Source organism: Neoarius graeffei, chromosome 15 (assembly GCF_027579695.1).
Source record: "Neoarius graeffei isolate fNeoGra1 chromosome 15, fNeoGra1.pri, whole genome shotgun sequence".
Classification (NCBI taxonomy): domain Eukaryota; kingdom Metazoa; phylum Chordata; class Actinopteri; order Siluriformes; family Ariidae; genus Neoarius; species Neoarius graeffei.
This window is the reverse complement of record NC_083583.1, coordinates 54,892,857-54,905,329: the sequence shown is the minus strand read 5'-3', so window position 1 is coordinate 54,905,329 and position 12,473 is coordinate 54,892,857. Positions and strand designations below refer to the sequence as shown.

Sequence of the window (12,473 nt, the reverse complement as noted above, 5' to 3'; positions counted from 1 at the left end):
CTATCTCTGTGCAAATTGCTCGTAATGTAATTACTACAGACAGAGGTCTGGAACTCTTAGATGTACAAAAATGACGGTCACAAAATGAAGTCAATTTTAAGGCAATACATGCAATGCGTATTTTTGCTGGAACATCACTCTTATAAAGTGTGCAATGCCGGGATTTATGCAGTCGGGCCTTTTGTTCTTTGTCTGTAATTTTGATCTGCTTGCTCGGTTAACTACCAGTAGAGTCACAACTGTAGAGACTTGTCTCCAAAATGTGCTGGTTGTAAGGCACTCGCGAGGTTAAACTTGACAGATGTTGTAGTAGACGGTGGGCCGCTCAATAACCGTGTCTCCAACCACCTCATACACACAGTCCTTTCCTGCAAGCAGTGGCACCTCAGTCAAATGGGCGTTCTCCATGTTTCGGCCATGATCTCTATTCTGGCATGATCCACTGGCCGATCCCTGCGGGGTGGGAGAAAGATAAATGCCAAAACCAGCCAGTTGTCCGTCTTATGTAGGATTTATACACATTATTCTGGCAGCAAGCTAGATATTAAATGTCGAAATATTTAAATGTGTTATAATCTGCAGTTGTGTTTGGATGCACTAGACTGCAATGAGGTTTTTCATACCCCTTTATCAGTGGTGAAGTTTTTCCGACACAAATGCCCAATGATTCCAGCCGCCAGGGAGTCTCCTAGTACGTTAATCATTGTTCGAAATCGGTCCCTTTGAAAAGAAAAAGCAACAACACAGAACAGTCTCGTCCAGAGCGCGTACATTTATACAGTCCTGATAATAAAACACGATGGAGAATACCCATCTCATCTTATCTCTAGCCACTTTATCCTGTTCTACAGGGTCGCAGGCAAGCTGGAGCCTATCCCAGCTGACTACGGGTGAAAGGCGGGGTACACCCTGGACAAGTCGCCAGGTCATCACAGGGCTGACACATAGACACAGACAACCATTCACACTCACATTCACACCTACGCTCAATTTAGAGTCACCAGTTAACCTAACCTGCATGTCTTTGGACTGTGGGGGAAACCGGAGCACCCGGAGGAAACCCACGCGGACACGGGGAGAACATGCAAACTCCGCACAGAAAGGCCCTCGCCGGGCACAGGGCTCGAACCCGGACCTTCTTGCTGTGAGGGGACAGCGCTAACCACTACACCACCGTGCCTCGTATAGAAGTTTATCAAATTCGCAAAAAATAAAAATGCTCCGTTTCTCATTTTGTTGTAGTGAATGTGGAGAGACAAACAGTTATTCTACTCAATCTCGTCATACATAGCTTATAGCAGTGTTTGTCAACCACTGGGCCGCGCCATCTAGTGGGCCGCGAATTTTTCTTCACGTTGAAGTTCATTTTTTTTTTTTTTTTACTCGCGGTAGGGTACGAGTGCTGGGTTGCGTCCGATGTCACATCTGCCTCGTTAAGCTACGGTCACACTACAGCTCGCGATGCTTTGCCATGAAAATGAGGCATTTTGATGGTGATCTACACGTGAGCTAAAAGTTGTGGTCACACAGCGGGTGAACACTTGACTGTCGCACCTTCTGGCGCAGTCTTGGTGCTCAGTGCTACGCGCCTCATCAGCTATCAGCTCATGTATGACCAGATTTCATGGAATAATTGTTAAATATGAGTAGTATACTGTAGCTGATAAACAAAAAAAATATTAGAGCATTTCTAAGGCTCTATTTTAAGTTTTTGTTCTCATTTTTGTTGTTCATCGTCAAAACGCTTTTTTATCATCACATTATTAAAACATCCTGGCTTACTATCACGGTCCAACTTTCTAATTTTACATCACTAAGGATAGAGAATATATGTTCAACTTGCAGAATCCAGTCGATGGCTACAACCAGTGTGACGTCATCTGGTGGCAATCCTACAGATGTCAGCACTATCACCATGGTTACAAGGCCAGCCTGAGGGATCCCTGCAGCACCAATGCTTGCAGCGGTGGCCGTTATGCTGTCCAGTGAACAACAAATATCAGTAAAAAAAAAGCTCCGTCCACGGATAATTACATTTAATATACACTCACCGGCCACTTTATTCGGAACACCCATGCACCTGCTGTTTGATGCAGTTCTCTAATCAGCCGATCCCTTGACAGCAGCACAATGCGTCAAATCATGCAGATACAAATCAAGCGCTTCAGTCAATGTTCAAACATCAGAACGGGAAAAATTGTGATCTCAAAGTGTGACTTTCTTTCACTGTGGCATGGGTATTGGTTTGAGCCAGATGGACTGGTTTGAGCGTTTCAGAAACTGCTGATCTCCTGGGGGTTTCACACACAACAATGGTGCAAAAAAAAAACACCTAAAAACACTGAATGAGTGACAGTTCTGAGAGTGGAAATGAACGCCTTGTTGATAAGAGAGGTCCGAGCTGCCAGGAAGGATATAGCAGCTCATATAATCACTCTTTACAACCATAGTGAGCAGAAAAGCATCTCAGCATGCAACAGCAGAAGAGCACACTGGGTTCCAGTCCTACAGCCAAGAACAGGAATCTTAGAATCAAGAACAAATTCCTATTAAAATGGCCCGTGAGTGTATAACGCAGAGAGCTTTTCAGTGGAAAATTACATCTCTACCAGCTACACTACCGTTCAAAAGTTTGGGGTCACTTTGAAATGTGCTTATTTTTGAAAGAAAAGCACTGTTCTTTTCAATGAAGATCACTTTAAACTAATCAGAAATCCACTCTATACATTGCTAATGTGGTAAATGACTATTCTAGCTGCAAATGTGTGGTTTTTGGTGCAATATCTCCATAGGTGTATAGAGGCCCATTTCCAGCAACTCTCACTCCAGTGTTCTAATGGTACAATGTGTTTGCTCATTGCCTCAGAAGGCTAATGGATGATTAGAAAACCCTTGTACAATCATGTTAGCACAGCTGAAAACAGTTGAGCTCTTTAGAGAAGCTATAAAACTGACCTTCCTTTGAGCAGATTGAGTTTCTGGAGCATCACATTTGTGGGGTCGATTAAATGCTCAAAATAGCCAGAAAAATGTCTTGACTATATTTTCTATTCATTTTACAACTTATGGTGGTAAATAAAAGTGTGACTTTTCATGGAAAACACAAAATTGTCTGGGTGACCCCAAACTTTTGAACGGTAGTGTACAATTATGAGAATATTCTGAACAGGGCACAAGAAGGTCTAATCAAATAGTACAAATGAAGCTGAGAGTAAATCATACAGTACATGCAGAATTTGACTTCGGTTCCTGCTGAAAATTCCAGCGTTGTCCGCTGCCAAAATGCAAGCTGGTTAAACTGGTAGACCAGTTTACTGTTTGCCAGCTGGTAGGAAGGAAACCGTTTCTGAATTACAACTAACTAACGATACATTGCAGACAAGTTCTTCTTGAGAAAACCCCAAAACGTTTATTGATCGGTTTGGATAGCTAACTAGGAAGATGGAAAACATGCTCTAGCAGCTCCAGTTTAGACCAAGCTGGACTTTTCGGCGTGGTTAAGAATAAGAACATTTGCTTTGTTTGGTATCAAATACAAACTGAAATGTGCAACTTTCTCAGGCAGAGCAGAACCTGCTTTTAAGCACATTTGTACATTCGACATAGACGTCTGAAAAAACACCTTTCTCCAGTTTTGATATGCTTGACTATGGTGGAAAAGTCAAAATAATGCTTCAAGCCTACTATTTAGTGCAGTAGTATGTGGTTTTGGATATAGCCAGATCCAGTAAGTGGTTGCCAAGGCAACTAGAAAAGTTGCAACTACAGTATGATTTTCATCAGAAGTAAAATCTAGAAGCTTAAAGCAGATACGCAGAACCATGGCCTCACTTTCGTTTATAAACGCCTTGAGACCTCAAGAATGGCACAGGAATAGTTTTAAGCGTTAACAATAAATCTAATATTGTAATTTTTATGATTAAAGTGATTTATATAGGTAGCGGTCTGAGTGACGTCACAGCAGGAAGGCTATCGGTCTCATCACCATTTCCGTGATACTAAAACACAGCTGACTGCAACTCCGATCCTCCATTTTGAGCTAATTTATCGCCATGCCACGTAGATGTGTTGCTGGTGAGTGCAGCAACACGACAGAAGGTGGATTTACGTTGCATTCATGGCCCAAGAATGTTCAAACTGCAAAGATTTGGATGCTTTTTGCAAGAAGTTCACGGGCCCATTGGGTGGCTACGAAGTGGTCTCTCCTCTACACATTTTACTGAAGACTCGTATGAGACCTCTGATCTGTTGAGGAGTGTTGGCTATAAGCCCGTATTGAAAAAGGGTGCAGTACCAACAATTAAAGAAAAAGAAAACTAAAGTATTTAGTTAAATAAATAAATAAATAGTAAATAAATAAAATAAAGTATTTTATTTATTTATTTATTTTTTAAAAAGGAAAGTTCAGTTGTTGCTAAAACCTGGGATGGAACGGGATGGGATACATTACTCGAGCAGTGACCTCTCCACAGTTGTTACTAAAACCAGTGACGTCCCGGGTTTTAGTAATTGCCTGAGCCGAGCAGTAATGGCGGAGTCCTTGGTATGGACAAAATAGAGAATGAGTGGAGCAGCCGTCTGATTTCTAAACTGAATATCGCTGCCATCTCGCCCTTATGGGGAAGAAGTGAATGAATGGAGAACTGAACAAACAACTGAAAGTCAGATTGTTTCAAAACAATCGGCCACAAGGTCGGCCTTCAAGAAGCGAGAACACAGACAGGTCAGCTCCGACTCTCATTTGGATATAAAACAACAAAAATGTTGTTTCCCTGCATTTAGATTAATGCATGTAACTTGTATTGTGTGTTTAAGTTAGCGGTATAAGATTATTTAATTTGCTTCAGAATGTGATTGTCTCAGTTCATCTGATTATTTGAAAATGCATGCATGTACATGTATGTTGCACAAGCTATAACCCCCATCCTGTTTTAATGAGAGTCAACCCACAATCAATGAAGTCAGATCAGTCGTAGTTGAGCAAGTCGGTAACGGGATTTCTTACTTTCACCATAAATTTTTATTGATATGACTTTGGTCTGTAGCTGTCAAAGGCCTCGGCCTTAAAACCGGTTCCCGCTGTGACGTCACGCACTCAGGGCTGGCTGGCTCAGTGAGGCAGCTTGAATGCCAACTTTGTGGTCGATTTTAACTCTCAAAAGTATATATTTTTTATTCCCATTTCTGCAGCATACAAGAGTCAAGGATGGAGATACGATAGACTCAAATTTATTTAAAAATAAAAAGGTTCTGCATATCTGCTTTAAGGGTTCTTGGGTAGTCCCTTTGACTGGAGGGACTTTTCAACCTTTCTGACCAACAGGAAACGGGTTTTGATCTTGTTCACGCACCAAATTTTGAACTGTTCAGAGCATTTCGACCAAAAATAAATCAGTTCGGAGCCTGAAAAATTGATTCCCAGCTAGGAAAAAAAAAATGTACCTGGTTTTTCCACCATGACACAAATCATGGTGGGCGTGTCATTAGTTTGGAATGGAACCCGAGCGCAGCAACAGAGAATGTAATGGGGAAAAGGTTACATCTTCAGAAAAAAATGGTTGTGCATTGTGCAACACCCTGCATTCATGACACATCCTTGATTACAATGGTTCTGCACAAAACTGGTCAAAACATGAGCAGGTTTGCTAGCTGGCACCAAGGTTCAAAGAATCCGTTCCCTGTTGGTCAAAAAGGGGTATGAGGGAACCCTGAAAAAGTCTGTACAGCAGGGTTTCCCTAACAGAACGTACTAACTATTCAAAGAACCCTAGAAAAACAGTGTCCTACAGCACTCTTGATTCCCATTTTGGACACATCTCACACTGGTGCTTTTTTGCTTACATAATCTTGTAGCACCCTTTCAGAGTTAATCATATGGCAGTGGTTGATAGAAACATGTAATGATGTGCATTTTGTTTTGCTGACTACTTAAAAAAGGAAAAAGCTGTATACTAGATGAAATGAGACAACCCTGAGTTAAGGGCAAGTTCGAATTCCTGTGTGCTTATGGAAATCCATGTGATGTTATTGGCCACAAAACAAGGTAGGAGTATGTTTACCTTATTGTCACCATCTGTCCAAAATCAAGGTCATACTCGTTGACTTGAGCGATGAAGATGGCTGCCACCGCTTCATAGAGGGCAGTGCCGTCCATGTTGATGGTGGCACCCACGGGCAAGACAAAGCGTGCGATCTGTCTTTCTACATGACAGTTCTCCAGCAAGCACTTCATGGTAATGGGCAGCGTGGCAGAACTGGTGAGAATTATATTACACAAAGCCATGAATTGACACTTCTCAAAAGTAAAATTTCAAATTGGTGATGAAAACCAGCCACTTAATGAGTTAATTTGTTATTCTTATAATTTGAGATTATCTTCATCTCTTATACATACACACCTTCCATGAGGAGGTTTCACAATCATACAAAGGGATTGCCTTTTTTCAGTTAATATTATTATCATTATTACTAACAACCAAGATGATAATATGGTATGCCTGTATAAGGTCATTTAAAATTTGAGTCAGTGGGACATTGATCAATCGTGAATAGAATTAATTGTTTAATGTTCTTCCTAACCTTGAGGAAGTGGCTAAGGCAATGACCATAGCTTGCAGCAGTCCTCTGATGTACGTGAAGGGGTTCTTGCGTGTTAAGAGGAAATAAAATAGTGGAAGAAGAATGAAGCCGTGGATGAACAGTCCAGTCAGAACGGTCACCGTGTACCAGCCGAGCTTCTTCCCCAGTGTGGAGGGGTCACTCATGTCCAGGATCCTCGCAGCCACCAGAAAGATGATCCCAAACGGGAAATACCTTACGAAGAAAATGAGACAAACCAGGAGCAGGTTCTGAGCTAGTGGCCAGTTGGGTGGTCGAATCCCAAATCACAAACACGTTATGATTTTTTATTTAATTTAATCTTTTTAAAATTTGTTCTCTGTAGGCCAATGTTTACTCCACCATCAAATGTTATAATGTTCCTTGTGATAAAGGAAGTAGGTGGAAATGGTAGTACAGTGGCGCTGGAAAGTTTGTGAACCCTTCAGAATTTTCTACATTTCTGCATAAATATGACCTAAAACAACATCAGATTTTCACACAAGTCCTAAAAGTAGATAAAGAGAACCCAGTTAAACAAATGAGACAAAAAATATTATACTTGGTCATTTATTTATTGAGGAAAATGATCCAATATTACATATCTGCGAGTGGCAAAAGTATGTGAACCTTTGCTTTCAGTATCTGGTGTGACCCCCTTGTGCAGCAATAACTGCAACTAAAAGTTTCTGGTAACTGTTGATCAGTCCTGCACACCGGCTTGGAGGAATTTTAGCCCATTCCTCCGTACAGAACAGCTTCAACTCTGGGATGTTGGTGGGTTCCCTCACATGAACTGCTCGCTTCAGGTCCTTCCATAGCATTTCGATTGGATTAAGGTCAGGACTTTGACTTGGCCATTCCAAAACATTAACTTTATTCTTCTTTAGCCATTCTTTGGTAGAATGACTTGTGTGCTTAGGGTCGTTGTTTTGCTGCATGACCCACCTTCTCTTGAGATTCAGTTCATGGACAGATGTCCTGACATTTTCCTGTAGAATTTGCTGGTATAATTCAGAATTCATTGTTCCATCAATGATGGCAAGCCGTCCTGGCCCAGATGCAGCAAAACAGGCCCAAAACATGATACTACCACCACCATGTTTCACAGATGGAATAAGATTCTTATGTTGGAATGCAGTGTTTTCCTTTCTCCAAACATAACGCTTTTCATTTAAACCAAAAAGTTTTATTTTGGTCTCATCTGTCCACAAAACATTTTTCCAATAGCCTTCTGGCTTGTCCACGTGATCTTTAGCAAACTGCAGACGAGCAGCGATGTTCTTTTTGGAGAGCAGTGGCTTTCTCCTTGCAACCCTGCCATGCACACCACTGTTGTTCAATGTTCTCCTGATGCTGGACTCCTGAACATTAGCCAATGTGAGAGAGGCCTTCAGTTGCTTAGAAGTTACCCTGGGGTCCTTTGTGACCTCGCCGACTATTACACGCCTTGCTCTTGGAGTGATCTTTGTTGGTCGACCACTCCTGGGGAGGGTAACAATGGTCTTGAATTTCCTCTATTTGTACACAATCTGTCTGACTGTGGATTGGTGGAGTCCAAACTCTTTAGAGATGGTTTTTAACCTTTTCCAGCCTGATTAGCATCAACAACGCTTTTTCTGATTTCCTCAGAAATCTCCTTTGTTCATGCCATGATACACTTCCACAAACATGTTGTGAAGATCAGACGTTGATACATCCCTGTTCTTTAAATAAAACAGGGTGCCCACTCACACCTGACTGTCATTCCATTGACTGAAAACACCTGACTCTACTTTCACCTTCAAATTAACCGCTAATCCTTGAGTTTCACATACTTTTGCCACTCACAGATATGTAATCTCATCTCATTATCTCTAGCCGCTTTGTCCTTCTACAGGGTTGCAGGCAAGCTGGAGCCTATCCCAGCTGACTACGGGCGAAAGGCGGGGTACACCCTGGACAAGTCGCCAGGTCATCACAGGGCTCAGATATGTAATATTGGATCATTTTCCTCAATAAATAAATGACCAAGTATAATATTTTTGTCTCATTTGTTTAACTGGGTTCTCTTTATCTACTTTTAGGACTTGTGTGAAAATCTGATGATGTTTTAGGTCATATTTATGCAGAAATGTAGAAAATTCTAAAGGGTTCACAAACTTTCAAGCACCACTGTACTTGAGATCAGACCGGTCTCAAGTCCACTTTTTGAAGGTCTCGGTCTTGTCTTGGAATCGACCGATTTTACAAGGTCTTGTCTTGGTCTGAGATATAAAGGACTCAGGATTTTATTTCAAGACCAGTCAAGACCACAATGCAGGGATTTCACTAAACTGCCTATGCATCGTCTGGTTTATTTGTCAACATCGTTACTGTGATTTAGATGTAAAATTTCCTGCTTCAAACGCAACCAAAAATGTGAGTTATTGCAAGGTTGAAATTTTTGGCACTGTTCATGGCTGTCACCTCTCCCCACTCCCCTTCACAGGCACTCCAAGAAAGTGAATGTGGAAAACAGGAAAAGAAGCTGTGGCTGTCTCGGAGCGGGAGGATGTGTCAGCCAAATCTTCTGTAATAAAAGTTGAGAAGTGCCTATGATTTGCATATTCTATATTTTATCATAAGTGTGTCATGCAGTGTGGGCCTCGCACTGGTCTGATCATGGCCTTGACTTGGTATCGCTCTGCCTGGGTCTTGACTTGGTCTCAACCCCTTAAAATCTTGGTCTTGATACACTCTGGCCTTGGTCATGACTTGGTCTTGACTAAAACACGGCACTACGGATAGCAATACGATTTATAAACACACATTTCTTTGCTTCTCTTACCACACTGCCGCATTGATGATCTTCATGACGCACTCATTGATACACTGGCAGACGTTTATTAAAGGTGCACCTCGCTCACCCATTTTGCCAAGCAGGAGCCCTGAAAGCATGGGCATCTGTTCATTTTTGTAATCTGCTTTTCTCCTAAGCACTTGTGTTTATTTGGTATTTGTCTCAAATGTCTCACCCATAATGGCTGAGAAGATGACAATCCCCAGCACGTTCATTTGGTGGCTGCTTCCAGGATATATCTTGTAGTGAATATCAGGAGGTGGAGTGAGATCCAGTAACACTGTGTGACCTTTAGGATGATCGTCATCTGGCGTCAGGTAAACAAAGTTGTGCTGCTTGTTGCTGTCTTGTGTTTTAAGAATAGGAACAAGATCTGTCTTGTACTGCAAACGAAGAGAACAAAGATGGAGAGGTCTGCATTTGAAATCGAAACAGTGGCCATAGTAGAAAGTATTGGCTTTTTCAAAAACATGATTGAAAGTGTGAGCATTATTTCAGTTTACTTCACTTTGAAGTAGATTGCTTAGACCAAAATGAAGACTCACTCACCTGCTGAAATGTGGCCTCTATGAGGTTCGAAGGAATCATGTTCCTAAAGCAAGAGAAATAAACACTAATTAGGGGTTTAACGAGTGATAGGAATATCCAGTTAGGTCCATAAATATTTGGACAGAGGCAACATTTTTCTAATTTTGGTTCTGTACATTACCACAATGAATTTTGAACAAAACAATTCAGATGCAGTTGAAGTTCAGACTTTCAGCTTTAATTCAGTGGGTTGAACAAAATGATTGCATAAAAATGTGAGGAACTAAAGCATTTTTTAAACACAATCCCTTCATTTCAGGGGCTCAAAAGTAATTGGACAAATTAAATAATTGTAAATAAAATGTTCATTTCTAATACTTGGTTGAAAACCCTTTGTTGGCAATGACTGCCTGAAGTCTTGAACTCATGGACGTCACCAGACGCTGTGTTTCCTCCTTTTTAATGCTCTGCCAGGCCTTTACTGCACCGGTTTTCAGTTGCTGTTTGTTTGTGGGCCTTTCTGTCTGAAGTTTAGTATTTAACAAGTGAAATGCATGCTCAATTGGGTTGAGATCAGGTGACTGACTTGGCCATTCAAGAATATTCCACTTCTTTGCTTTGATAAACTCCTGGGTTGCTTTGGCTTTATGTTTTGGGTCATTGTCCATCTGTATTATGAAACGCCAACCAATCAGTTTGGCTGCATTTGGCTGGATTTGAGCACACAGTACGTCTCTGAATACCTCAGAATTCATCCGGCTGCTTCTGTCCTGTGTCACATCATCAATAAACACTAGTGACCCAGTGCCACTGGCAGCCATGCATGCCCAAGCCATCACACTGCCTCCACTGTGTTTTACAGATGATGTGGTATGCTTTGGATCATGAGCTGTACCACGCCTTCACCATACTTTTTTCTTGCCATCATTCTGGTAGAGGATCTTAGTTTCATCTGTCCAAAGAATGTTCTTCCAGAACTGTGCTGGCTTTTTTAGATGTTTTTTTTTTTAGCAAAGTCCAATCTAGCCTTTTTATTCTTGAGGCTTATGAGTGGCTTGCACCGTGCAGTGAACCCTCTGTATTTACTTTCATACAGTCTTCTCTTTATGGTAGATTTGGATATTGATACGCCTACCTCCTGGAGAGTGTTGTTCACTTGGTTGGCTGTTGTGAAGGGGTTTCTCTTCACCATGGAAATTATTCTGCGATCATCCACCACTGTTGTCTTCTGTAGGCGTCCAGGTCTTTTTGCATTGATGAGTTCACCAGTGCTTTGTTTCTTTCTCAGGATGTACCAAACTGTAGATTTTGCCACTCCTAATATTGTAGCAATTTCTCGGATGGGTTTTTTTCTGTTTTCGCAGCTTAAGGATGGCTTGTTTCACCTGCATGGAGAGCTCCTTTGACCACATGTTTTCTTCACAGCAAAATCTTCCAAATGCAAGCACCTGTAGGTACAGTCCCTTTAAGAACTATATTTCCCATCAGCCAACTTCCGCGTTGACCTACGTCACGCCTGGGCGGGATTTCTTATGTCACATCCTCCATGAAGCTATAAGCAACTGAGCAACGCTTCCTTCTTTCTCTTTTGGCGTGGATGTGACTCGGATCACACTGACAAAGAGGCTCTCTCTCTCGTCTTGGATTTCAAGCCATCCAGACACAAAGAGATACCCTGCACCCAGGGCCTGATTAACATGGCCAGGGGCCCTTAGGCTACAAGTTGCTGTAGGCCCCCCAGCCACCACCATCTTATCCCATCTACCTGTAAAGAACTGTCTATTTTCTACATTTTAAAGTTTTTTTTTTTTTTTTCATTATTAAACTTTGTACAGCTGGGCCAGCAAAAACAGAACACCAAAAACTATAAGGTTTAGATTGACAACAACTTGTCACAACTTATGCAACTGTCAATTGAATGTGCCTGTAGGCCTTTTAGGCAACTGAACAAGTACACGATGAAGAGGCTATAATGAAAGGCAATAAAGACAAAGTAAGCAAACTAATGATCAACAACCAGTATCATTCTTAAAAGTTTGTCCTCCTAGCTTTTCTTGTAGAAAAGTCATCAATTAGACTTGAAAAATTCAATGAACGCAGAATGTCACTTTCAAGAGACATTAGAGACAGGTGATTCAATCTGCATTGGCCCATGGTGGATCTCAGTCTACTTTTAACCAATCCCAGTTTAGAAAAAGACCGCTCTCCACTGGCATTAGTCACAGGCAAAGTCAGAAAGAGTCGTAGGGCAATGTCAACATTTGGGAACACCGGCAGCAAGTTCCTCGTTCTCAAAACTTGCAGAAGAGATCTAGTAGAGGTGCCCTGGTTCTGCATTTCACTAACAAACTGTCTAAACTGCACAAGCTCTTCCACAAAATCTGCTTCCACATCACCAGAATATAGTTTCTGGAGCTCACAGGCATCCCTGCGGAGATCTGGCAAGGGCATGGACACGATGTTATTCAAAAATCCGAATGTTTGGTTAATTGTTTTGTAGGAATCATATCTCCGATCTAGTTCTGCA

General features: G+C 41.6%; 1 protein-coding gene across 1 annotated transcript in view; it reads right to left on the bottom strand.

Annotated features, from left to right (window-relative positions):
- Positions 1–9: 9 nt before the first annotated feature.
- Positions 10–12,473, bottom strand: part of slc1a8a (solute carrier family 1 member 8a) — a 59,934-nt gene continuing 47,470 nt past the window's right edge. Inside the window, exons 5-12 of the mRNA XM_060941657.1 lie at positions 9,968–10,010; positions 9,594–9,801; positions 9,407–9,506; positions 6,580–6,813; positions 6,060–6,254; positions 1,844–1,978; positions 624–720; positions 10–453 (exon numbers count right to left, since the gene is read on the bottom strand). Of these exons, the coding sequence (XP_060797640.1) occupies positions 289–453; positions 624–720; positions 1,844–1,978; positions 6,060–6,254; positions 6,580–6,813; positions 9,407–9,506; positions 9,594–9,801; positions 9,968–10,010 (1,177 nt within the window). The 3' untranslated portion in view covers positions 10–288. The remainder of the gene's footprint in view (positions 454–623; positions 721–1,843; positions 1,979–6,059; positions 6,255–6,579; positions 6,814–9,406; positions 9,507–9,593; positions 9,802–9,967; positions 10,011–12,473) is intronic.